Source organism: Pteronotus mesoamericanus, unplaced genomic scaffold, assembly GCF_021234165.1.
Source record: "Pteronotus mesoamericanus isolate MK-2021 breed Mesoamerican mustached bat unplaced genomic scaffold, CSHL_Meso_final scaffold_85, whole genome shotgun sequence".
Taxonomy (NCBI): domain Eukaryota; kingdom Metazoa; phylum Chordata; class Mammalia; order Chiroptera; family Mormoopidae; genus Pteronotus; species Pteronotus mesoamericanus.
In genome coordinates this window covers 66,805,988-66,829,235 of record NW_026555329.1, presented here as the reverse complement: position 1 = coordinate 66,829,235, position 23,248 = coordinate 66,805,988, and the positions used below count along the sequence as shown (strand labels likewise).

The 23,248-nt window shown below is 41.4% G+C and overlaps 1 protein-coding gene across 1 annotated transcript in view; it reads left to right on the top strand.

Annotated features, from left to right (window-relative positions):
• Nucleotides 1-23,248, top strand: part of COPG2 (COPI coat complex subunit gamma 2) — a 131,677-nt gene that overhangs the window by 56,523 nt on the left and 51,906 nt on the right. The window contains exons 12-20 of the mRNA XM_054564121.1: nucleotides 959-1,147; nucleotides 5,980-6,075; nucleotides 6,390-6,633; nucleotides 8,740-8,815; nucleotides 9,657-9,760; nucleotides 10,274-10,399; nucleotides 11,206-11,268; nucleotides 11,913-12,052; nucleotides 12,634-12,805. Coding sequence (XP_054420096.1) covers nucleotides 959-1,147; nucleotides 5,980-6,075; nucleotides 6,390-6,633; nucleotides 8,740-8,815; nucleotides 9,657-9,760; nucleotides 10,274-10,399; nucleotides 11,206-11,268; nucleotides 11,913-12,052; nucleotides 12,634-12,805 — 1,210 coding nt within the window. The remainder of the gene's footprint in view (nucleotides 1-958; nucleotides 1,148-5,979; nucleotides 6,076-6,389; nucleotides 6,634-8,739; nucleotides 8,816-9,656; nucleotides 9,761-10,273; nucleotides 10,400-11,205; nucleotides 11,269-11,912; nucleotides 12,053-12,633; nucleotides 12,806-23,248) is intronic.

The following is a 23,248-nucleotide window of genomic DNA, read 5'->3' as shown; positions in this document are numbered from 1 at the left end:
CTGGCATTTGCTTGCCTAAATACAGAAGTGTTGCCCTGGTCAGGTGGTTCAGTTGCTTGGAGTGTCGTCTTATACACCAAAAGGCTGTGGGTTCAATTCCTGGGCAGAGCACATACCTAGATTGTGGCTTAGATCCCCAGTTGGGATATGTTTGGGAGGCAGCCAGTTGAGGTTTCTTTCACACATCGATGTTTTCTCTCTCTCTCTCTCCCCCCGCCCCTCCTCTATTTTTAAAATCAAAGAACATGTCCTTGGGTGAGGATTTAAAGACAAAATACAAACATTTTCTAAGTGATAAGATATTAACAGTCTTTGAGCAATATTTACCATGCAAGTTCCTATTTTTGGAGATCTAACATCTAGTTGAATAGATATTCTTGTACACACGTACTGTAAGGAAAAACAGGCTGTGACATTGTTAGAAAGGTTGTAGAAACCTGGGAAGAGAAATTGCCATACTGTCCTATAACTATGGTTGTTAATCATTTATCAAATGGTATATCATACCTTTTTTTTAAAATCTTTTTTTTTATTCTTACCCAAGGACATTTTTTCATTGCCTTTTAGAGGGAGGGAGGATGGGGGGAGAGAGAGAGAGAAAGAGAGAGAGAGAAACATCGATTGGTTGCCTTCTTGTATGCACCCTGATGAGGGATCACACCCACAGCTTGGGTATGTGCCCTGACTGGGAATCAAATCTGGGACCTTACAGTCTACAGGATGATACTCCAGCCAACTGAGCCACACTGGCCAGTGCTATCATACCCTTTTAATTGGAAACACTTTTCTTGAAACATTTACTTTTAATGTATCTTGTCTTGCTTAGATTTTAAAAAGCCACTTACCTTAAAATAAAATTTCTATTTTCCTCTTCTTTCATTAAAACAAAACAAAACAAAACAAAAGTCTGGTCTTTATCAATAGCAATTATTTAATATTTTTCTTGCCCTTCCACAAGGTGGCAATGAAGCACCCCTCTGCTGTTACTGCCTGCAATCTGGACTTAGAAAACTTGATCACAGACTCAAATAGAAGCATTGCCACCCTGGCCATTACTACTCTCCTCAAAACAGGAAGTGAGAGCAGTGTGGACAGACTCATGAAGCAGATATCTTCTTTTGTATCTGAAATCTCAGATGAGTTCAAGGTAAGAGTTTAAATATGGTCATGTTTTCTTCCAGTCTCTGTGGCTTGCCTGTTTCTTACAGTGTCTTTTGATGAACAAAGGTTTTAAATGTTTATGAAGTCTAATTTATTTTTTCTTTCACAGCTAATTGCTTCCTGTGTCCTATAATATATATTTAAGAAACTTTTAGCTACTTCCATGTCTTAAAGATATTTTCTTATGTTGTATGGTTTTAGTTTTTATATTTTGGTCTGTGACCCAGCTTGAGATAATATTTATGTATTATGTGTGATAAGTTTAGTTTTTTCCCATATTAATATTCAGTCATTCCAGCATAATTTGTTGAAAAGACAAATTGGTGTGCTTGGGAATCTTTGTCTGAAAAGCAGACAACCATATCATATTCCATCAATCTGTTTGTCATTGCTATACCAGCACCACACTGTATTTATTATTATAGTTTCTAGTAACTCTGAAATTTCAAGTAGTGTCATCTTCCAACTTCATCCTTTTTAATATTCTAGTTCTTTTGCATTTCTATATAAAATTTCAAACCAGCTTATTTCTCTAAAGCAAAGCTTGTTAGGATATTATTGATTGGGGTTGTATTGAATCTGTAAATCAATTTGCGGAGAACTGACATTTTAACTATTTATTCTTGCAGTTCATGAATATGGTATACCTTTTCCTTTATTTAGGTCTTTACTCTGAGCATTGTTTTTTGTTTTAATCATCACCTGAGGATATTTTTATTGATTTTAGAGAGAGAAGAAGGGGGGGCAGAGAGAGAGAGAGAGAGACAGACAGACAGACATTGATTGGTTGCCTCTCACACACACCCTGACTGGGGATGGGACCCACAGTCTAAGTATGTGACCTGACCGGAAATCGAACCCGTGACCTTTTGGTGTATGAGACAATGCTCCAACTAACTGAGCCACCTGATCAGGGCTCTGAGCAATGTTTTGTAGCATTTATTCTAGAGGTCTTGCACATCTTTTGTTAAATTTATATCTGAATATTTTATGCTTGTGACTCTATTTTATTAAAATTTCTATTGTTTGCTACTAGTATATAAAAAAATTATTTTTACTTTCCCTTAACTTGATATCCTTGCTGAGTTGAGTACCCTTATTAGTTCTAGTAGTTGCTATATACATGCCATAGAATTTCTATGTAAATAATCTTGTTATCTCTTAATAGAGTTTTACTTCATATCCAGTCCAAATATGTTTTCTTGCCTTATTAAAATGGCTAGGATTTCAAGTACAGTGTTGAGTAGAATGTTGAGTATGTGTTAGAGATAATCAGAAGAAAAATAAATTTCAGTTAGAAGAGTTAAAATAGATTTTATTTTTTCTGTCTTATTCCTCAGAATGTAATTGACTGTATTTACTCTCTTACAGTAGATATCTAGTCTTTTAAAAAACAAACAAATGTTGCCTGTATATTCAAGCAACATTTTGAAACTTTGGGGAAGCTATGAAGGTCATTTTGTAGTATAGTTGATTAAATGAATTATCTATGCTTGACCATTTTGATAACTTACAATATTTTGCAATTATAAATGATGGCTGCAGCGGATAACCTTATGCATATGTTTCCTCAAAATGTTGGTATACCTTTAGGGTAATCCCTAGAAGTTCATATGCTAGGTTGAAGGATAAAGAAATGTGTAGTGTCGCAGAGAATGCTAAGTTCTACCAGCAGCATATAAAAGTGTCAGTTTCCCCCATAGTCTCACTAATGAAGTGAATCGTATTTTGATGTTTTGCCAACCTGATGGGTAAGGAAGGGTATCTCAGTGTAGTTTTAATTTGGATTTCTTTTGTTATGAGGGAAGTTAAACATCCTTTCATATTTTTAAGGATCATTTAATATCGTCTGCTCCTGTCTTTTCCCCATTTTCTATAGGATTTTTGGTGTTTTGTTTCCTCAGTTACTTAAATTATTTTGTATCTTAGGGATATTAATTCTGTATTTGTGAAATATGTTATATTTTCTCCCAGTTTGTCACTTGTCTTTTAAGTTTTTATGGTGTCTTTTTTCATACAAAAATGTATTTTGATGTAGTCAAATTTGTCAGTCTTTAATTGCTTTGACTTTTGTGTAATAGAAAGCTTTTCCCTTCAGATTAGAGAATCTGAATGGGCGAATAAGAATTTGCCCATGCTTTCTTCTAGTACATTCAGAGTTTCATGTTTTATGGTCAACTCTTTGATCCATTGGATTTTATTATTAGATATGACATGAGAAACAGAACCAATCTCATACTTTTCCAAAAACCATCCTGTTGCCTCCTCACCCCTAATTTTTATTCAGTAGACCATTTTTGCTCCAGGTATTTGAGATACCACCTTTATCACATACTGAAGTACAGTATGTACTTGGGTCTATTTGGGGGCTTTCTAAGCTGTTATGTTGTTCTCTATCTATTCATGCATCAGTACCATATACTATTTTAAATATAGAAGCTTTATAAATGTATTAATGTCAATTAGCCCCCTCTCATAGCTTTTTATTTTTATTGTTTCCCTAGCTAGTTTTACATGTATATTTTGTCCTTATGAACTGTAATGTCAACTTGTCTAGCTTCATAAAGAAATCTCATTGGTGTTTTTATTGGGATCACATTAAATTTAGATGTTAACTTAGGGTAGAACATATATTTTTTTAAATATATTTTAATTTTTATTTATTGATTTTGAGAGAGAGAGAGAGGAAGGGAGGGAGAGAGACAGAAACAACGATTTGTTGTTCCACTTGTTTATGCATTCATGGTTGATTCTTGTATATGCCCTGACTGGAGACTGAACCCACAACCTTAGTGTTTTAGGATGATGCTCTAACCAAATGAGCTAACTGGCCAGGGCAGGGTAGAACATATATCTTAATGTTGAAACATTTTGACCAAGAACAAGGGATGTCTTTTAATATGTTCAAGTCTACTTTTGTGCATTTCAGAATATTTTAGTTATTTTATATTGGTTTTGAATGTCTTTAAAATGCTTTTCCTAAGTTTTTCTTTTTGTTATTATTGTAAATTTTTTTACTCCATTATCTTTTAACTAGTTGTTATTCACACAATGATTAGTATTTTTGCATTTTACTTTTATATCTTGCTGAATTATTTTATGGAGTTAGCTTTATTATTGATTCTCTAGGGTTTCCAGATGCACTATTATATCATCCATAAATCAAAATAGTTTTGTCTTGTGTTTTTCAATTCTTATTCCTCTGGTTGTTTTTTCTTGTCTAATTGTATTGGCTAATATCTCCATAATCATATTAAATAATAGTTGATATAGTGTCATCCTTATATTATTTATGACCTTAATGGGAATAACTCTTGGGCTTCTCTGTTAAGTAATATGTTGACATTAGGATTGAGATAAATGTGATTTTTTTCAAGAATTTTTATTTGGAATAGGTGTTGGATTTTATCAAAGGCTTTTCATTGTCTATGGACATAATCATAATATTTTTCTCTGGGTGGCAGGCTGGGTGGAGGGAGGCACAGGGGAAAAAATTGGGACAACTATAATAGCATAAACAACAAAATATTTAAATTTTAAAAAATATTTTTCTCCATAGATTCATTAATATGAGTCTAAAGTTTTCTAAAGTTAAACCGTCCTTGCATCCTTGGTATACATTATGAAATACTATTTTCTTACTGTAGTGTTGGAGTCTGTTAGCTAATATATCACTTAGAATTTTTGCATCAATATTCATTAATGACTTCCCATCTAAAATTTTTTTTTCGCATGTCTACCATCTTTATTAGGTTTAAGTGTTAATGTTTCATGAAAAGACTAGGTGTTTGCCTTAATTTTCTGTGCTCTGAAATGATATATATATAGATTGGAGACTATCTGGTCGTTGAGAGACATTTTCCAATTCTCCATGAGTGTCTTACATTTCTGCACATCTTGCAAGTTTGGCACTAACTGCCCTGTGTTCCTACTGTCCCAGCTTTGTTTCCTTTGTGTAGTGCCAGGTACCTTCCAGCTTTAGAGAATATAGCGTCTCCCTGTAAAGGGCAGATTTCCATACGATCCAAGAAGATAGAGCTGCTGCTCCCTTTGGAGCAAAAAGCAAACATGCTTACTGTCCAGTATAATACAAATGTTTCCCTTTCGAACAAAGGACCGGCCCGCTTACTGTTCATTGTAAAATATTCACGTGCCATGCCTCAGGGTTCTTCTCCTGTAACGCAACCAACTGCAGGTCCACGTATTATCTGGCTCTTTCTGTGCTGTCCCATGGGAGTTGAGGCTCAGGAAATTGGCCCCAAATACTGATACTCCAGCTGCGCTGTTGGTATGAGTAATTTACAGTCTTTCATCTCCGACGCAGGAGTGTAGAGTTTTCTGCTAGCATCAGTTAAATTTGTGGCAGGCTAACTTGTTGGCTTGCAAGTAGGGTAAAATCTCCCATCCTTCTCACTTGATACTGGTCTTTAAAGTTCTGGTAAAATTCTCCTGCAAGCCATTTTGTGAAGTAGTCCCTTGGCAACTCCCTCTGTTTCTTCTATGGAAATCAGTCTGTTTATGTTTTTAATCTTTACCATACAGTTTAAAAATTTTATGCGCTTATTTGCTTGGAGCAAAAGAATGGAGTCTCTTGAATGAACTCCTCATTTTCCGTTGGTCTCCTTGCTTAATTTTCACGAAGAACCATTGTCATTTTGAATAACTACAGTGCTTCCTTAGCTTGCAGTGTGTAAGAAAGTACGCTTAGTAGCTGAAACTATAAAGATGGACTCTTTTTTTCCTTTTTCTTTCGTTTTATGGGTGGTAGTTATACAGTGATTATAAAGGTGAATGGCCTTTTTGTTTGTTTTTCCACAGGTGGTGGTTGTACAGGCAATTAGTGCTCTCTGTCAGAAATATCCTCGAAAGCACAGCGTCATGATGACTTTCCTCTCCAACATGCTCCGAGATGATGTAGGTGGACTACTTTTTTAACCATAGGAAGTTGTCCTCTTAAATTCTTTTGATTCCCATTAAATACGGTAGTATTTAAAGCAGCTTTCTTTACCATCTCAGCATGCATCTTAAGTAGAGCGCTTGCTTCTGCTTGCTGACTGATCATCACTAAACATGCTATTGCTTTGACTTCCCCACTTGCAGAAAAAACACTTCAGTTTCTTTCATAAAGGAGGGAAATGAAATTTTAATGTTACAAGCATGTGCCTTGGAATATAAGCATTTCTCCAAAAAGCATCCTCGGAATGAATGGCAGTTTTCTCTCTTGCCAGGGAGGCTTCGAATATAAGCGGGCCATTGTGGACTGTATCATCAGCATTGTGGAAGAGAACCCTGACAGCAAAGAAGCGGGTCTCGCTCACCTCTGTGAATTCATTGAGGACTGTGAACACACTGTTCTGGCAACAAAGATTCTACACTTGCTGGGCAAAGAGGGCCCCAGAACGCCTGTTCCCTCCAAGTATATCCGTTTTATTTTCAATAGGGTCGTACTGGAGAATGAGGCTGTCAGAGCTGGTGAGTCACTGGAACACTGATAATGTTGTAACTGCTGACCTTTTGAAAGGCTTAACTCAAACAGGTGGTGATGAAATTGGAAAATGAAGTTGCAAGGTCTTCTTGATGGTGGGATCTTGGAGCGTAATTAGGCCCCAGATACACAGCTCTTTCTGTGTTCTCCAACATCCATCCCGATTTCTGCCTTCCATGAGAGACAAATAACCCTTGATTTTCAGTGTGATAGGAATACGATGGTGTCATTCGTTTTTCCAGAGTTCTAGCCATAAGTATGAATGAATGTCTGTGAAGCGTGTGTGTGTGTGTGTGTGTCTGTACATCTTAAACAGGTCTTAGGAATTTTTTTTACTTCTTCCTCTTAGCATATGAACAGGTCCAAATCTCTTCTATTAAAAATGTAAACCCTCCTTTGATCAGTTGTCTGTTCAGCTACTGCCTATACTTCCTTTGCCTGATAGCCGTGAAGTAGACATCACTACTGCCACCATGGACTCAACTCACTATCGTGTAGCTCTCTCCCTTAACAATCCTCTGAAGCTATTTCTTAAAAATATTACTTATAAGCTAGTTGGAAAATCAAGTTAGACAATTTAATGTTTTTATCTTTGTTCATTTCTCAGTCAGTTTATTGTACTAGTGACTAAATACTTCATGAAACTCTCTTCCCCATGGTTTCCACAATAGCATCTTTCCATCGCTCCTCAGTCTTTATAGAGCTTCTCTCCCGTTCCTTAAAATACTAGTTTTCCTTGGGGTTTTGTCTTCTTCACATACACGTTTTTTTCTGGTGCTCATTTTCAGACTTCTGCTGATAGGCCGTGACGTTGTAGTCACGTATCTCTCCTTAACTTGTATGTCCAGTTACCTGAGGCGCTTCAAATTCAACCTGAAATGCAAACTCACCCAAACTAAATCTTCTCCTTTATCATTTACTCAGTTGCAAAGGCAGACACTTATTCCACTGTTTTATAACTCCCATCTGTTCTTTGGCAAAATTCTATCCATTCTGTCTCCTTAGTATTTCTTTCTTCATTCTCTTTTTCTCCTCTGTGTCCACGGGTACTGCTTTAGGCTCTCATTCATTTCTGGTGCCCAGCTAGTCTGACTGCTTCTAGTCTTATACAGATCCAGTCTCTTCTTCACACTCTGCTACAAAAATGACCTTTGCATATAAAATCTGCTTACAAATTTAGTGTAGCACACTCTGCTACAAATGCACACATTTCTGCTGTGTTTAACATCCTTTAATAATAACTTTGAGGCTAAACCACAGTCTGTTTTTGTTTTTTCTCTGGTCCCTCACTTGTCACCCGCTGTCCAACACGGGCTGTCCTCCTCAGCCTTCCGCGCCGGAATCCCGTCCCAGCTCCAGCGCCGCCCGTCCCAGCTCCAGCGCCGCGCCACACTCTCTCCTCTGGCCTGAGGGCCTGTGTGCTGGTCATTCTCTCTGCCTCTAAAATGATTTTCCTTCCTTTTCCCTCTGGCTAACTCAACTTATTCTTCAAAATTTAGCTCACGTAATATGTTAACGTCTTATTTTTCCTCCACAAATTTTTATTTAAATTTCTTTCTCTGTATTCACTTAGCTTCCTGGATATAGTTTTACCATGGGCTTATTATGCTATGTTGTAATGATTTCTTTACTTACCTGTCTTTCCCACTAGAGTACAGATCCTTCAAGTCAGAGGCTATGTCTTTTATTTTTCTACCCCCCAGCACCTATCACAATTCCTTACAAAAGTTAGGTGAGCAATAAATCTTTGTTGAGTGAAGTGAATTTTAATAATAGAGCATCTTTCCATGCTTGGAGCTGGTTGTTTGCGGTAAGAGCTTAATTATATCAGTGTGTTATATAAGAGGTGGTCAGGGTGGAGAATAGCTAATAAAAGAAATATATATGATTTTTTCTACAATATTGAGTATTTTCCTATTCAGAGACCTCTTAGGTTGGCAGATTTCTGTTTATGCTTAAATGGGTCAAAGAAATAAGACCAAGAAACAATAAATCAATAAGCGAGTTTATTCCCACTGAACACAGGGAAGCTTCTTTAATTTTTTTTGAATGATTGTTACTTAGCTGTTGTTTTATTTTATGCTTCATTATAGCCGCTGTGAGTGCATTGGCTAAATTTGGGGCTCAGAATGAGAATCTTCTTCCAAGCATCCTTGTACTCTTACAAAGGTAAGTAAAAGAATGTTGTTGTTGTTTTTTTCCTTTTCTTTTAAAGGAACCTCCATATTGCTGAATAGAGAGTTCCTCGTTGTACCATATCAAATGCATTGCAGGGCATAAGAGTAGAGCTGATGGAGTAAGTGAGGGGCAAATGGAATTTTTGTTCTTTTCTAGCAAATTGTATATGCTCAATACATATAAAATTTGACTTTGAATTTCTCTTTGTATGATTTTGAGAAAGTGACTTAAAAGCATGTGCCTCAATTTGTATAATAGGGGCCAACTTCAAAGTGATTCATTAAGTAGAATCAGCTTTTCATGGTCTCCATGACTCCCCATTTGATGAGGAAAAGACTTGGTGTTAGCAAAAACTCTGTGATTACATCTTGTGATTGAAGCAGAAAAATTACAAGCCAAAGGCTGGCTGGTTAAATGAAACAAATTGCCATTTGAATAGCAACAATGCCTGGCTTTTGAATGCTTTTTAGTATCCTTAGAAAGTCTAATATTCCCACTTCTTAATTATAAAGAAGTCTCAGCCTTTACCAGGATCATGTGGTTGCAGATCCAAGAAAAGACTACAAACTGCTATCTCACGTTATTGTGTTCTTCCTAATTATTCTAGTGCCTACTTATGTAGTGCTTCTGATTCATAATGACACCATTTCTTTGCCAATTGATAGCAGTACCCAAGACTTATGGAGATTTTAGGATCCACCATTGGCTGTTGTGGAGTTCTTTTATAATAAAGGCAGCATCAGATGGCCTGAATGTATCCTTTAGGTATGGTGGTAAAGCTCTTGGGAATCTTTAGGGTGCTGTGACACCCCTGTTTGTATCCCCTGGACAGGTGTATGATGGATACTGATGATGAGGTACGGGACAGAGCCACCTTCTATCTGAATGTGCTGCAGCAGAGGCAGATGGCACTGAATGCTACGTATATCTTCAATGGTCAGTGAGAGCCAAGGATTTAGACAAATACACTTTTGTTCCTCAGGTGGTATTTTGGAAGCCTATCTTATGATGATTTACATTTGAGCTGACTTCACGAGGCAGAATGCTTAGTTTTTGTCTTGGAATGTATTTCCATTTTTAGGGAAACCTGAAGTATGTAAAAGCTCAAAGAATATTGCTTGTTCTTCATCCTCCCTGAGCTCCTTTTTGGATGGGTTTGCCTTTTCTCCCTTTTCTTATGCTAGCATGGTTCCCACATGGCTAAGTTGCTCTCTTTTCTGGAAGGTATTTACATTTTGTTGAAAATGCTTATGCTCTGTTCCCATGCTTCCTTGGATGAAATTGTAAGGAAGTTTTATATAATACCCTTTACTTTTAATTACTTAGGTTAGAAAGTCTGTGATCATATTTTTTCCTTCTTCAGAAAGCATATTGATAAATAGTATAAACCTGGGCCTCTCTGGATCCTAGCGTTGGCAAGAAGTTATAACGCTGAGATCTGTTTCTTAGGTCTGACAGTCTCTGTACCAGGGATGGAAAAAGCCTTGCACCAGTATACATTGGAGCCTTCAGAGAAGCCCTTCGACATGAAATCTGTTCCTCTTGCTATGGCTCCTGTCTTTGAACAGAAAGCAGGTAATGGGAACACTTCACTCTGTTAGTTTTTCTATGCATAACATTTTATTAGCATATTTTCTGTAATACTTCGTTTAATTGTCACTCTATTTCTAAATCTTTTTAGAAGGTGGATGATTTTTTATTAGGTTTAAAAAATTTTCCTGGCTTTTGCATAGAAGCTAAAATACGAAGTGTGATGCAGGTTGGAAGGTTTTTTGTTTTCAATGCTCAGTATTAAGCATGGAAGTAGTTGTTGCTGTGTCTCAGGACAGCAGTTGTGCTGTCGTCTGTTTTTATTTTCTGAAGTTGGCAATTTCTTAATTTAGCTTTGGAGGTTATTTGAAAGATGTATGAGACGAGAGCATAAAAAAATATTCCCAAGGAATATCTAACTTAAAACTCAAAAAAAGAAAATAGAAAGGAACAAATGTTTCGTGGTCATAACTGAGACTGAACAATCTTCTTAACTTTGAACATTTTCAGTTTTCCTGTTGATACTATCCAAGTGATTTTTCCTATTTGAAATCATGTGATTTGTTTTATAAATTGTTCCTTCTTTTAAGAGTATTTTTTTGTACATGCTGGCCAATTTAAAGCAAATTCTATATTTTTAGGTCTTACTTTATTATATCACAAAATATGTTCAGTAAATACACTTCAATTTGAATGTCCCTCTAAAAAAGGTGACAGAAGCCTACTTGTGTGATTTAGCAATGGGTCCTTTTATGTCTGCTAGAAGTTTCTGCCCTGATGTCTGTCTGTCTGCATTTTCAGCTCAATATTGAAAGGGAAGCTCACTTGATTAATCTTATCTGTCTTTGTAGAAATCGCACTTATGGCTACTAAACCAGAGAAGTTGGCTCCATCCAGGCAAGACATTTTCCAAGGTATGCTAATTTGATGGGCAGAAGGAAATAGTCTGCACCCCAGGTGTTCTAAATATGACGAAGTCCACCATGTTCATTCAATTTGATGAATTCTCAGTATAGGAAATCTTTGTGTGGCTGAATACATACAGGGTCCGGCACAAGTAAAGCCCCTTGTGTGTTACAAAATCATAAGGCTGTAATTCTGTAACATAACCATATCACACTCAAGCGCACCATATGACATTTTAGGTGAAATGTTCAAATGAAAACTAAATTATTACACCCCTATTATTACTTTACCACCCACACTCACATAGGCCTTAACTTCTGCCGGACCCAGTAGGTCGCAGTCGTTGGGACCACCTGGAGTCATGGGACTTTCCAGTTGCCAAAGCTGATGTTCTTACTAACTGGGAACGTTTTTACTTTTTATCGTGGTTAACAAGGAACTCAAATTCTAAGAAATTAGGAACATAGGGGTTTTTTTGCTTTTAGTAATTGAGTATATAGACTGTCTTAAAAGATTAAGTTTGGGGGCATATTAGAGTGTTCAACTATTAGTAAGGTTATGGAAACTTAAAACATGGTAAACATCCAGAATAATGTCTTTCCCTGTCTTATTTTGCTTGCTTTCTTATTTTCTTCCCTTTTTTTATCAATAGAACAATTGGCTGCTATTCCTGAATTTATGAATCTAGGACCCTTGTTTAAGTCTTCTGAGCCTGTTCAACTTACAGAAGAAGAGACAGAGTATTTTGTTCGTTGCGTCAAGCACACGTTTACCAATCACATTGTGTTCCAGGTGAGAGAAGTGCGCTCACTGGCTCCTGTGTCTGGAGACCAGTATTAACTCCCCTTTTGTTTAAGATTCTAGTTCTTTTTTATAGAGAAGGAACTTGGCAGCATTTCTGGTTTTCTTTTCTAACTCCCAAGGCTCAAATGTCTTCGTGTCTTCATATGATGGGTTATAAATGAAAAGGACTTAAAAACAAAACGTTTGAAGAAGTTGGGACAACCTGTAAAGTATAACCTGTTAAAAAATAACCACCATTTAACGTCAGGGTGGATGAAGTGGGATATTCTAAGAATGTAGCTTCTGAGAATCAAATTGAAATCCATCAGTCATCTGCCATCTTGTTTGGTAGAACTCAGTCTCAGGAAAGAGGAAAAAACCTAATGAGTAATATAAACCCAAAAGCCCTGAGTATAAGGCTATCCCTGTACCTAAAGAACAATCTTAGGTGGAGATTTGCAGTGCTGTTTAGAGAGGGAAGGTAGAGTGGGTTCCAGAGCTGAGTTGTGGGTTTGGGGTGGGGGAAGGAACAACTTCCTTGCAAACGATTCTTGTCCTTCACAACCTTTTTCTGTTTGTTGACTTTTCAGTTTGACTGTACCAACACTCTCAATGACCAGCTACTAGAGAAAGTGACGGTGCAGGTGGAACCATCAGATTCCTATGAAGTGCTGTGTTGTATCCCAGCCCCAAGCCTCACTTATAATCAACCAGGGATATGTTACACTCTTGTCCGTTTGCCTGATGATGACTCTTCAGCAGGTACTAACCCACAGAAGGGAAGAGCTGCTTACGTGATTAGCAATGCCTTACCACTTGAGCTCCTCAATTTGTGTGGACACATGTTCGGAGCTGTAGAGTATGGTTCTTTTCCAGAATTAAATGTTGTGATAGTGATGGTATATTAATATTTATAAAATTAGTGCTGCAGAAATATTTATAACTAAATCTCTTAAGTAAAATTTGCTGAATATATACAGAGGTAGCCCGGGAGGAACTTCAGGCTTTCTGGTAGAACAGTGGTTTAACCGCTGATGAGGGGTCCTATACCTGATGTCTCCTGTGAAGGAGGCTGATCTCCTTCTCCCTGATGTTTCTTCCCAGGGCATCCCAGGGACCTTTTACTTAGTAGACCGATGGCATTTTAAAATATATTGTTTTTGAGGGTCCCATAGCATAAGGCTGGCATCTGAGAGTATGTCTCAGCCTCATGGGAGTCTTAACTGACATTCATGTATCCCCAGTTGAGAAAAGCTTTGTAATTCTTTCCTTGACCCATATGCAGTCTGAGCAGGGGGGGAGGGGAGTTAGCTTCTCATGCCAATAATCGTATTCACAGCTTTGGGGATCTGAGGTCTTCTGGTACCTCTTGTGAATGTCCAGTATTTGTTGTACTTTTCTTTTCTTTTCCCCATTTCCCCACCTGAGTGCTTCTCTTCCCATTTTCGCTGCGGCGTATTCACAATTGTTACCTGGTTTTCACAGAAATACGCACACACATCGCATTTATGTTTTGAACAACTTTTATTACTAGTACAGGAAAAAGCAATTTTTATTACTAGTACAGGAAAAAACAATTTTTACTGCTAGTACAGGAAAAACAATTTTTACTACAAGTACAAGGGAAAAACAGATAAAAGTTAACAAATACTGGGGAAGATACAGAGTTACAAGAAATTGTAAAAGTACTAGTAAATTGTTATCCCTGGTCATCATTCAGTGACATTTGGGGCTTAACCTGCCGCCTTTGAGCCCCTCTCTGAACTCCCTTTCCAGATGTTGGTTCTGGGAGCCTCTGCCCAATCTTATCTGCGTTGGATGATAGACCAGGCTACTCACTCTAGCACGAGGTAGATTCAAGTTGGCACTGTTGCTGGGTCTGAATCCTAGGTTGTTCCCTCTGACCCCTGGATGGACCTGCACGGGTACTGCGCAGCCATCCTGGATCCATAACCCGCTGGGTTAGGAAGGCACTTTCCTATCTGGCCTCCAGGATTTCTCCTTCGAGCACGAGGCCATCTGACTTTAACCTTTCATTACCTCCCTTATCCCTTCATGAGGTTTCTCTCCTTCCATTCCCTTTTAGCTTCACTTTCTCTCCTGGTCTGTTTCCCTTCTGTTAGAATTGTCTAAAGTATGTCCACCAGCCAGAAGTTTAGCTGGCTGTACTCCTAAGTTACTTTTATTAACTCTTGTTCCAAACCAGTAACTGGGCCCAGTCTTACTGTAGCCCTGTGGCTTCGGCCATCATCCTGGGATACTCTGCACTTTTATCAGTTTTTTCAAGTGGCCTCCTCTCCTTGTTTCATAATTCCTCTTCCTTGGGTACTTCTCACCACGTTTCTGTTTTTTTAAGAAATGCCATTACCTTGCCACTTAATTTGAGAGGAAAGCGAAATGCTGAACCCATCAAAGAATCCAGCTTTTCCCAACTGAGAGTACTAGCTCTTCCCATTTCCCAGGTTCACTTGGTTAACTGATAACTCAGGTGCCTCACACCCCAGGGAATGTCTTAATAGAATACAATAAATACAGTTTTACAATATCAAAATACATAAAACAACAATATTGAAATTACATATAGTTCAGGAGAAAACAACAACAACAATAGAAAACATTTCTACTAAGAGAGGAATTACAGGGGAGGTTTTCTTACCCCTCTTTAGTAAGGGGTTAATTTCTTTTTAAAACATAGATCTTACAAATTAGCCCAGAGGTTTCAACCTTTGTTCTGCTGGCTGCGGGCTCTTTTGCTTGATGGTTTGTTAGTGTTTTATTTATAAAAATTTGGCATTTGGAGAATTTTCCTTCTTATCTGTTAAATTCAAAGGGTTTGCTGGTTGGTGCTAAAAGTCTGTTATAAACTCTTGTCATTGTATCTTGGAGAAAAATTTTGTCTCAACACATGGACTTTTCAAACTTTGTTAGTAGTTTGACCCATCATTTATCTGCTTAAAAACAAATTCCTTTCTATTCCTTTGCCTTTGTCAGAAATACTAAAATTTTTAATACGTGGCCAATCCAAATTCTTTGCTGTGCAATGAATAGAAGTGAAATACCAGGACATAGATGGTAATAAAAGTCTTTTACCCATTTCCTTCTTTTTTTCATTTTCCCAAATATTCCAAATTTTACCAATCACCTGAAGATCTATATACCACCTTTACTTTGTCTCATCTCAGAAAATACAGTTTCCTTATAATCACAGGGGGAAAAAAGAAATTATATGGATCATGATTTCCTTCCACTTGAAAATTCTATAGCATACTAGAAACGAATATAGGTTTTAGAGATAGACAAATTGGGATTTGAATTTGGACTTTGCTACATATGTGTGGAATCATGGACAAGTTATTTGATCTCCATGAGTCTTGCAGAATTGTTGTAAAGATGAAATTAAATAAGGGGATTAGCATGGTACCAGACATGGAGTAAAATAGTCAATAAACAGAAGCTATTATTATTTCAAATCTGGAACTATCTCACTTCTTCCTTTATTCTCTGTAAAAACCAAGTCCTCCACAGTTCTCAAAAGACACACACCCTCTAATCTCCTCCAAAAAATTGTTCCATCAGTTATTCTTATCTTTACTGTATCTTAAATTTTCCCACTCTCCCTTACTTTATAAGTATACAAAAAACTATACTATCTGAAAAAATTTAATAACCCAATGTCAAGATATTATCATAACTCCTTACCCAACATCAAGATATTACCTTAACTCTTTCCCTCAACTTATGGGAAATTTGTGGAAAGAGTAAGTCTCACTCAATTCAATTAGTCCTACCTGCTATATCCTAGATCCAACAATTACTCCTTTACTCACAAATTTTCAGAAAAGCCTTCAAGGCAACATTCCTTCTTAGCATCCTTTCCCATTCAGCAACTTTCTTCTGACTATTCATTGTACCAGTAACAGCATACATATGTAACACTCTTAAGAATTTTTCCCCACTTTGGACCTCTGTAATGTCTGTACCTCTTTAACATTGTGTCCTGTTACCTATTCAGAACTGTACTGCTTTTATTATTGGACTCTCAGCCTTTCTGCATCCTATTTCTCATCTCAAACCATTTCAGCAAATTTAAAAAGTCTTCAAAAGAAAATAGCCCTACTAAGAACAAGTTTCACAGTACATGTATATATGAGTTACTTTTTTCTGTCTCTCATTATGGAAGCTACCTCCCAAAACACAATTCATAACTCTTTTTTGTATACCCCAGTTCTAAACTTTCTGCCTATACGTCCATAAACCTCCAGACTAATGGAGCTGCCATAGGAGTCCGATGGACGCCAATCTCTTCTCTGAATCTGTCGTCTCTATGCCATTTGTTGTTCAGTCTTAACCATATTAACTTGACATTCTGTATTAAACCTGCAACTTAGGTAAAATTGACCTCAGAGTTTGCTTTGATTCGTCTCTGTCCACTCCCTGGGATCCATATTAATGACCCTTCATGAAACTCTGTATTCTTTCAAGTTAAGCATGTAATTTGAGTTTTTACTCAAATATTCAAACAGCATAGGACATTACTGTGCAACCACCATTTCCCCCACCTTTAGCACTAGAATTCGCATTTGTCTAGCCTTAAGTCAATATTCCTCCAGTTTGACCCATTATGAGATTGTCCAGGATTCCCAGTTTGAAACCTCCTCATTCACCTGTTCATTCATCTTGTAACCAACCCGCCTTTCATCAAACACTAAAATTTCCAGCATTCCCTCCGTACATTCAACCTGTCTTCCTATTTCATGGTCCTCTTTCACATCATCGTCATCAATATCCATAATCTTTATTGCTGCTTTTCTTAAATGGTATCTGTCCAGAATGCAGTGTAAACATCACACATCCACTCATTCCCTCTTTTTTCTTTTGGTCTTAGAAGAAGCCTCGGCTTGTTCAGCCTCCCAGGCTTGGTTCACAGCCTCCCTGGCCGCTGAATGGATTCAGTGAGGGAGCACGTGTGAGCCTCCTCCTTCACCTGCCTTCTCACTCCGAGCAGTGCCGTCCTGCCGCGCTCCTCTTTGGCTGTGGCTACCAGAAGTGCTAGTGTTGTGAGGGTTGCTGCTGGTCCATGAATTTACCGCTGTATGACCATTTATTCTCCTGAATCTACCCACTTGCATGTGATTATCTGGCAGACATTTTGAGCAGCTACCCATTTCCATACAAATTTCTTTTATATATTCCTCATATTTCCTTCAGGAAGCGTGGCTCATGTTCCCTCCATTGGGATCCATTCATTGTGATCACGCTTAGTAGGCAACACAGTGCATCATGACCATTATAATGTTCCCTAATAATTCTGAGGATAGTTTAACAGGTGTACTGTTGCCTTAATCCCACTTTCATTTTAATCACTTCTTTCCACTTTTCCTCTGCTCATTTTCAGTGGAGAACCATGAACCATATAAATACTATAGGATGCATATTTTATCAGTGCCAAATACCATTCATTTGGCAAATGGTATCTTTGAAATACCATTTCTAAGTCCAGTCGATTGCACTACACTGCCCTTACTTTATACTTGGCTATCTCAGAGCCTCTCTCTTTATAAATATTCTTCATTACCTATTTTCCCATAAAACAGTGCCTCCCGCAGATAAAACTGGCATCATGGACCCTTTTTAATATTCCCTAGTTGCTCCTACTGTCTGGCTTCAATACTGAACATGCAGCCCCTCCTGCTCCCTCAGTTCTACCCCATCTCAGCTCGTGGGCCCGCCCGGCCACTCTGCCCTTCGCAGCGCCCCTCCCCGCCAGCCCCTCTCACAGTCACACGGCGCCCTCCTCCATGCCATGCCGGCCCTCTCTCGTCTCGTCACCACCCCTGACAACTCACATCCCGCCAGCCTCCTTTTTATGAAGCCCAAGATCTGCTGTCCCTCCCTCTTTGTGCTGGGTGCACAGTAAACCTTGCTCGGTCCATCCTGATTTTGATCCCCTTCTTGTCACCAAGAGACTGTCTGCTTCATCTTCAGCGTAGCATTCTACTTCCCCTACCTCCTGCCAGCCATGCAACAGATTTTTTCCCCCTTGACATCTGCTCCCCTCTTGACCTGCACTCATGATCCATCCATTGCCTGTTTCATTGTCCCCAACCTGCTGGTCCTGAATCCAGCTGCCGCCTAAATTCAACCCTAAGCACCCAGCCTTTTCAGGTCCGCCATTTTGGAAAAAGCCATTGCTTCTTTAGGCTTCTCTCTGGCCTCTCATCAGGCCACCATGCCATGCGCTGACAGGGCTGTCTTCAACATTTTAATGGGTCTCTTCCTCTTTAGGTCACCTTCCTTGGGCCTCACCCCGCCTCCTGCATTCCTCATGTGCCCTGTCTGCTTTGTGCGCTTCTCCTGCATGGGCTTCCTCACACGTTTCTCCCACTCATGGCGGCAAAGTCCCTGGCGTCTCCATGTCCACTACCATCTTTAGCTTCTTCACCATCACTCTTGGCTCTTCACTCCTCTCAACAACCTATCCTGCCCTAGCTGCAAGGAGCAGTCGCCTGTCCCTTCCCACTGTCTGGCCCACTGGACCAGCTCTCCCCTCCCACCCCCTCCCAGTGTTTGAGACTGCTCACCTGACCTCTGACCTCTTGGGACTACTTTCACTTACTCTGCTGCATACATAGCGAAGGAAGCGTCCTAGCTGAGCCATGTGACATTCTTTCAGCTGCTGTCTGTGACTTGATCAGCTGGATTCAGTAGTCTCCTGTGTGCTCCCTTCCTGACCCCTCACCTGTGGCTCATCCCAACCCAGTTGCTGTCGCCTCAGACATTGAGCTGAATCCCCACGCTCCACCCACCAACCCCACTCACACCCTGTGGACCCAGATTATTATTTCCTCCCAGAACCTGCAAGTACTGCTCCCTGTAACCTTCTGTGTTTCCATTCAGACTCCTTGGTGGCACACTTTCTGACAGCTCTCAGGGAGCTACTCCTCTGAATCCGCTACCTTTTGCCTGTCACCTCTGCTGTCCCTCTTTCCCCTGCACCTGTCAGCTCCTAGCCTTGACACCATGACACTCAAGTCTCCATGTGTCACACAGAGTCCTGGGCACTGCTGCTGCCCACCCCTCCTCCTCTCCTTCCTCACCTAGGGGCCATCTCTCTCTCAGACCATCTTCTTCAGTGCCGTCTCCCATCCCACCTGCCCCTTCTTCTGCATGGACACACCGCACCTGGGGTTCTCTGCTCACATCCACATGAAGCAACCTCCTTCGCCACCCCCACCTCTCAGCCTTACATCTCAAGCTTACGCTTCTTCAGAACAACTGTGTTGGCGCTTCATTCCCTATCAGCGGTGAATCCCAGCCCACACCCACCTGCCTTCTCAGCTAATCCATTCGCTCACCATCTGCCTGGTCCGGGTCCTCCGCCCCCATGTCTGACAGTCTTGACTCTGATGCCTCTACTTGCCCCGACTCGGGGCCCCCCCTGCCCGCGCCCCTCTCTCCCCCCAGTCGCCTGTCCGCTCTCCCCTTCCACCCGGTGATTCCCACCCGGGGATGCATGGGCCCCAAGGCGGCCTATCAGCAACATCTTTCGGGTGTGTTTTTGTGTTTTGTTTTTGAATTTTTTTGGTTTTGTTGTTTTGAGCAGAGTCCTGCTCCCCTTCAGATGTTGTGATAGGCCCCCCTGGGGTCCATGCCCGCCCACCCGCGGGTGAAACTCACCCCCCCCCCCCCCAGGAAGAATCACCTTGGTGGAAGCCCGCCTGACGCCTGGGCTGCGCTCTCCCTTGTGCCTCTGGCCTCTGCTGGGTGCCGCTGACACCTTCTCCTGCAAGATCCCAGCGTCTCTGCACTCACATGGCCCTGGCTCTGTCCTCTCAGAGCCACCCCGCTCCCTCCATGATTACGCCTTCATACCCAACTTGCCCCAGACCCAGTCTGCATTAGAGCATTGTTCTTTTTTCTCTGTCCCCAAACACCCCTCCTGCCCTCTACCCTTTATCCTGACAATATCTTTGCTTTGAATCTTATCATTCTTGGCCCCTGTGGTTCTCACACCCATCTGTTTCCTACCAACCAGACCTTTCCCTTTCCCCTTTGTAGCAACTCTCCTGTGTCTTCTCTAGCTGGATTCGCTGGCCTTCCCCACCCTCTTCTCAGGCTGCAGTCATCATCCTGAACACCTGATGTCCACAAGCACAGTTAAAGGTTTTCTCAGAGCCTGGCGTTTTCGCACATTCCCCCACCTCACCGCCCTCTCAATGATCCTGCCCTGCTTTTCCATCCCACTCATTAAATCCAACCCACACTCAGGCCTGAACCCTGTCTTGCACCCCGACCCAACCTCCCGCCCCATCTCCCGCTTCCCAGTCCTTCCTTTCCTCCCACCCCATTCTCCCCTCCGCCCCACTCCCTCCGTTTCCCACATCCCACCCCACCGGATCCGTAGTAAAGAGCCTGGCCAAAAAGTCCTACCCTTGCCACCAAGTTCAAGGCTGTAGGAGCAGCCACTGTTTCCCACCAACTGCTAGCCACCTCTGTCTACCCCTTCCCCACACTACTGCTCAGTTTGGCTGGGCCTGACTCTGAACTTCCTTCTGGTTGGCTCCTATGAGATCTTCTGGGATGTTTCCTCTAACCTCCCTCTTCTTGCTCCCTGTGTTGGTGGCCGTTTGTTTCCCTTCCACCATGTTTCACTCTTCATCCTTCCCTTGGTACCTTCCGTCAACTTGCCTGATCCTGGGGTATTGAATTGCATCAAGGTCCCTTCTGGACATTTCTTTCTGTCTTTCCTCACCCAGCTCATACTTTCTTTCCTTCCTCAGCCCAGGGATAGCGCCCTACCTCCTTTTTAAGACGCCCATGCATCTCATCCCAAGTTTCCTAATGCCTGTCATTGATTTGCATTGGGTCACCTCTTCTCCATAGCGTTGTGCTCCCTCCCGTGACCTGCTCTACTCTTCCCGTGGCCTCACCATACCGTGTTCTTACTGAAAGCGTCTTTCCGTCACTCATCAGGTTCTACTGGCTACCACCGCCGCCGTCCCTCTGTGCTCGCTGTTCCTTAGCCTCGCTCTGTCAGGCCTGCGTTCCTCTTCTGTCCTCCCCTTGTATCAAGGTACTGCCCGCAGAACTGCACATCAGGTCCCAGCCCTTCCTTCCCTCGCCTCCACTGCTTCCACCTGCCCAACGTCAGGCCTCTTGATATCCCCATGACTGTCACCCTTGCCCTTCCAACTCCACTGACAGTGTCTGGACCCCCCCTTTGCCCTCTTTCCCTCTTAGCCACACTCCCCTTACAGTCCACCTGCAGATTTTAAGACCCTCTCTCTCACCCTCCTTCCTGTTCTACATTGCCCTCTCTGTTGTCCCTGGATGCACCCCCCAGAGCAAGACCCCCCCAAGTGCCCCACCATCCCTGCTCTAGCCCTCTCCCTCTGTGCCCTGTGGCTGCCCATATTCTAGTCTCAGATTAGACCTATGGCGCCCCATTGGTTTAAGGTTTCCCCATCCTTCTCTGCTTCCTTGTGTGGCATCTACCACATACTAGGCTCCCCTCTGCCCAGCCCACCGCTGACCCGTGGTCACACCCTGTGGACCCAGCTGTGATTTACTCTCAGGACCTGCCGATGTCACTTCCTGTAACCGTCCACCTTTCCATGCAGACCCCTCTGTTGCACACTCCTCTGTGACAGCTGTCTTCCTCAGCTTCTGCAACGTTTTCCGTGCTAGCACAGCGCTTTCGCGTTCTGCCCGCCCTCTTGCCCCGCACCTGCCACCCTGACACCGTAGTACTCGGTTTCAGTCTGCACAGAGCCCTGGCACTGCTGTACCCCCTCCTCCTGTCCGTCTTTCTCCACCTCCCTGCCTAGAAGGCATCCATCTCCACATGATCTTACTCAGGGTGGTCTCCAGTCCCATTCGCCGCCTCCTTTGCTGTATGCATCCCATCTGGAGCTCTGTGCTCACGCCCGCGTGGCCCATCTTCCTTTCAGTGTCGATTCTCCTTTCTGACAGCCTTCCTTTACTCAGGTGTCCTCAGCTCAGGGACCGCCAGGTGTGTGGTCTGCCCCCAGCCCGCTGACAGTGAATCCCAACCCGCCCCCACTGTTCCAAGGGATTCTAACTGGGAAAAAGGGTTCCCCTTTCTCCACATTGTCAGCAACACTTGTTGTTTGTTGATTGATCGACGACAGCCATGCTGACAGGGGTGAGGTGACCTCACTGTGGTTTCCGTTTGCATTTCTCCGATACTTAGTGAGGTTCAGCATTTTTTCATATGTCAAAGGCCATCTGTATGTTCTCTTTGGAGAAGTGTCTATTCAGGTCCTATGCAAATTTTTTAATTGGGTTGTTTGTTGGGTTTCGTTTTGGGGGGGGTGGGGGGGTGGCGTGCGTGTGTGTGTGTGTGTGTGTGTGTGTGTGTGTGTGTTTGTTTTGTACGTTGTTTATAGGTTTTGGGTATTACCCAAACCATCTTGACCTTACCAGATGTATGGGTGAGTATGTTCTATTGAGTGGGTTGTCTTTTCATTTTGTTGATGGTTTCTTTGGCTGTGCAGAAACTTTTTAGTTTGATGTGGTCCCATTTGTCTATTTCATGTTTTGTTTCTCTTGCCCAAAGAGATATATCAGAAACACTTGCTCAGATATCAGAAATATCCGAGATGTTACTGCCTGTGTTTTCTTCTAGGACTTTTATGGATTCAAGTCTAATGTTTGAGTGTTTAATCCATTTTTAGTTTATTGTTGTGTATGGCAGAAGAAGGTGGTCTAGTTTCCTTTTTTTTTTTTTGTTTTTTTTTTAGCACTTATCTGTCCAATTTTCCCAAACCAGTTCTTGAATGAGTTGTTTTTAGACCATTACATGTTCTTGCCTCCTTTGTCAAATATTAATTGACTGTAAAGCTCTGCGTTTACTTCTGGGCTCTCTATTCTGTTCCTTTGATGTACATGTCTGTTTTTATGCCAATACAATGCGGTTTTGATTACTACAGCCTTGTAGTGGGCCTGGGATCCTAATTATTCCTACTGTGCCTCTCTACTGCATACAGAGCGAAAGAGCAGTCCTTCCTATGCCATGTGGCATTTCTGCACCTACAGTCTGTGAATCTAATGGCTGCATTCAGCAACTCTCTGTGTGCTCCTTTCTTGATCCTCCACCCACCTCACACCCTAGTTCGGTCATCTCTGCTGTGACACACAGTGCGGAGTCTGCACCCTCGCCCACCGACTGCTGCCCACAGCCCG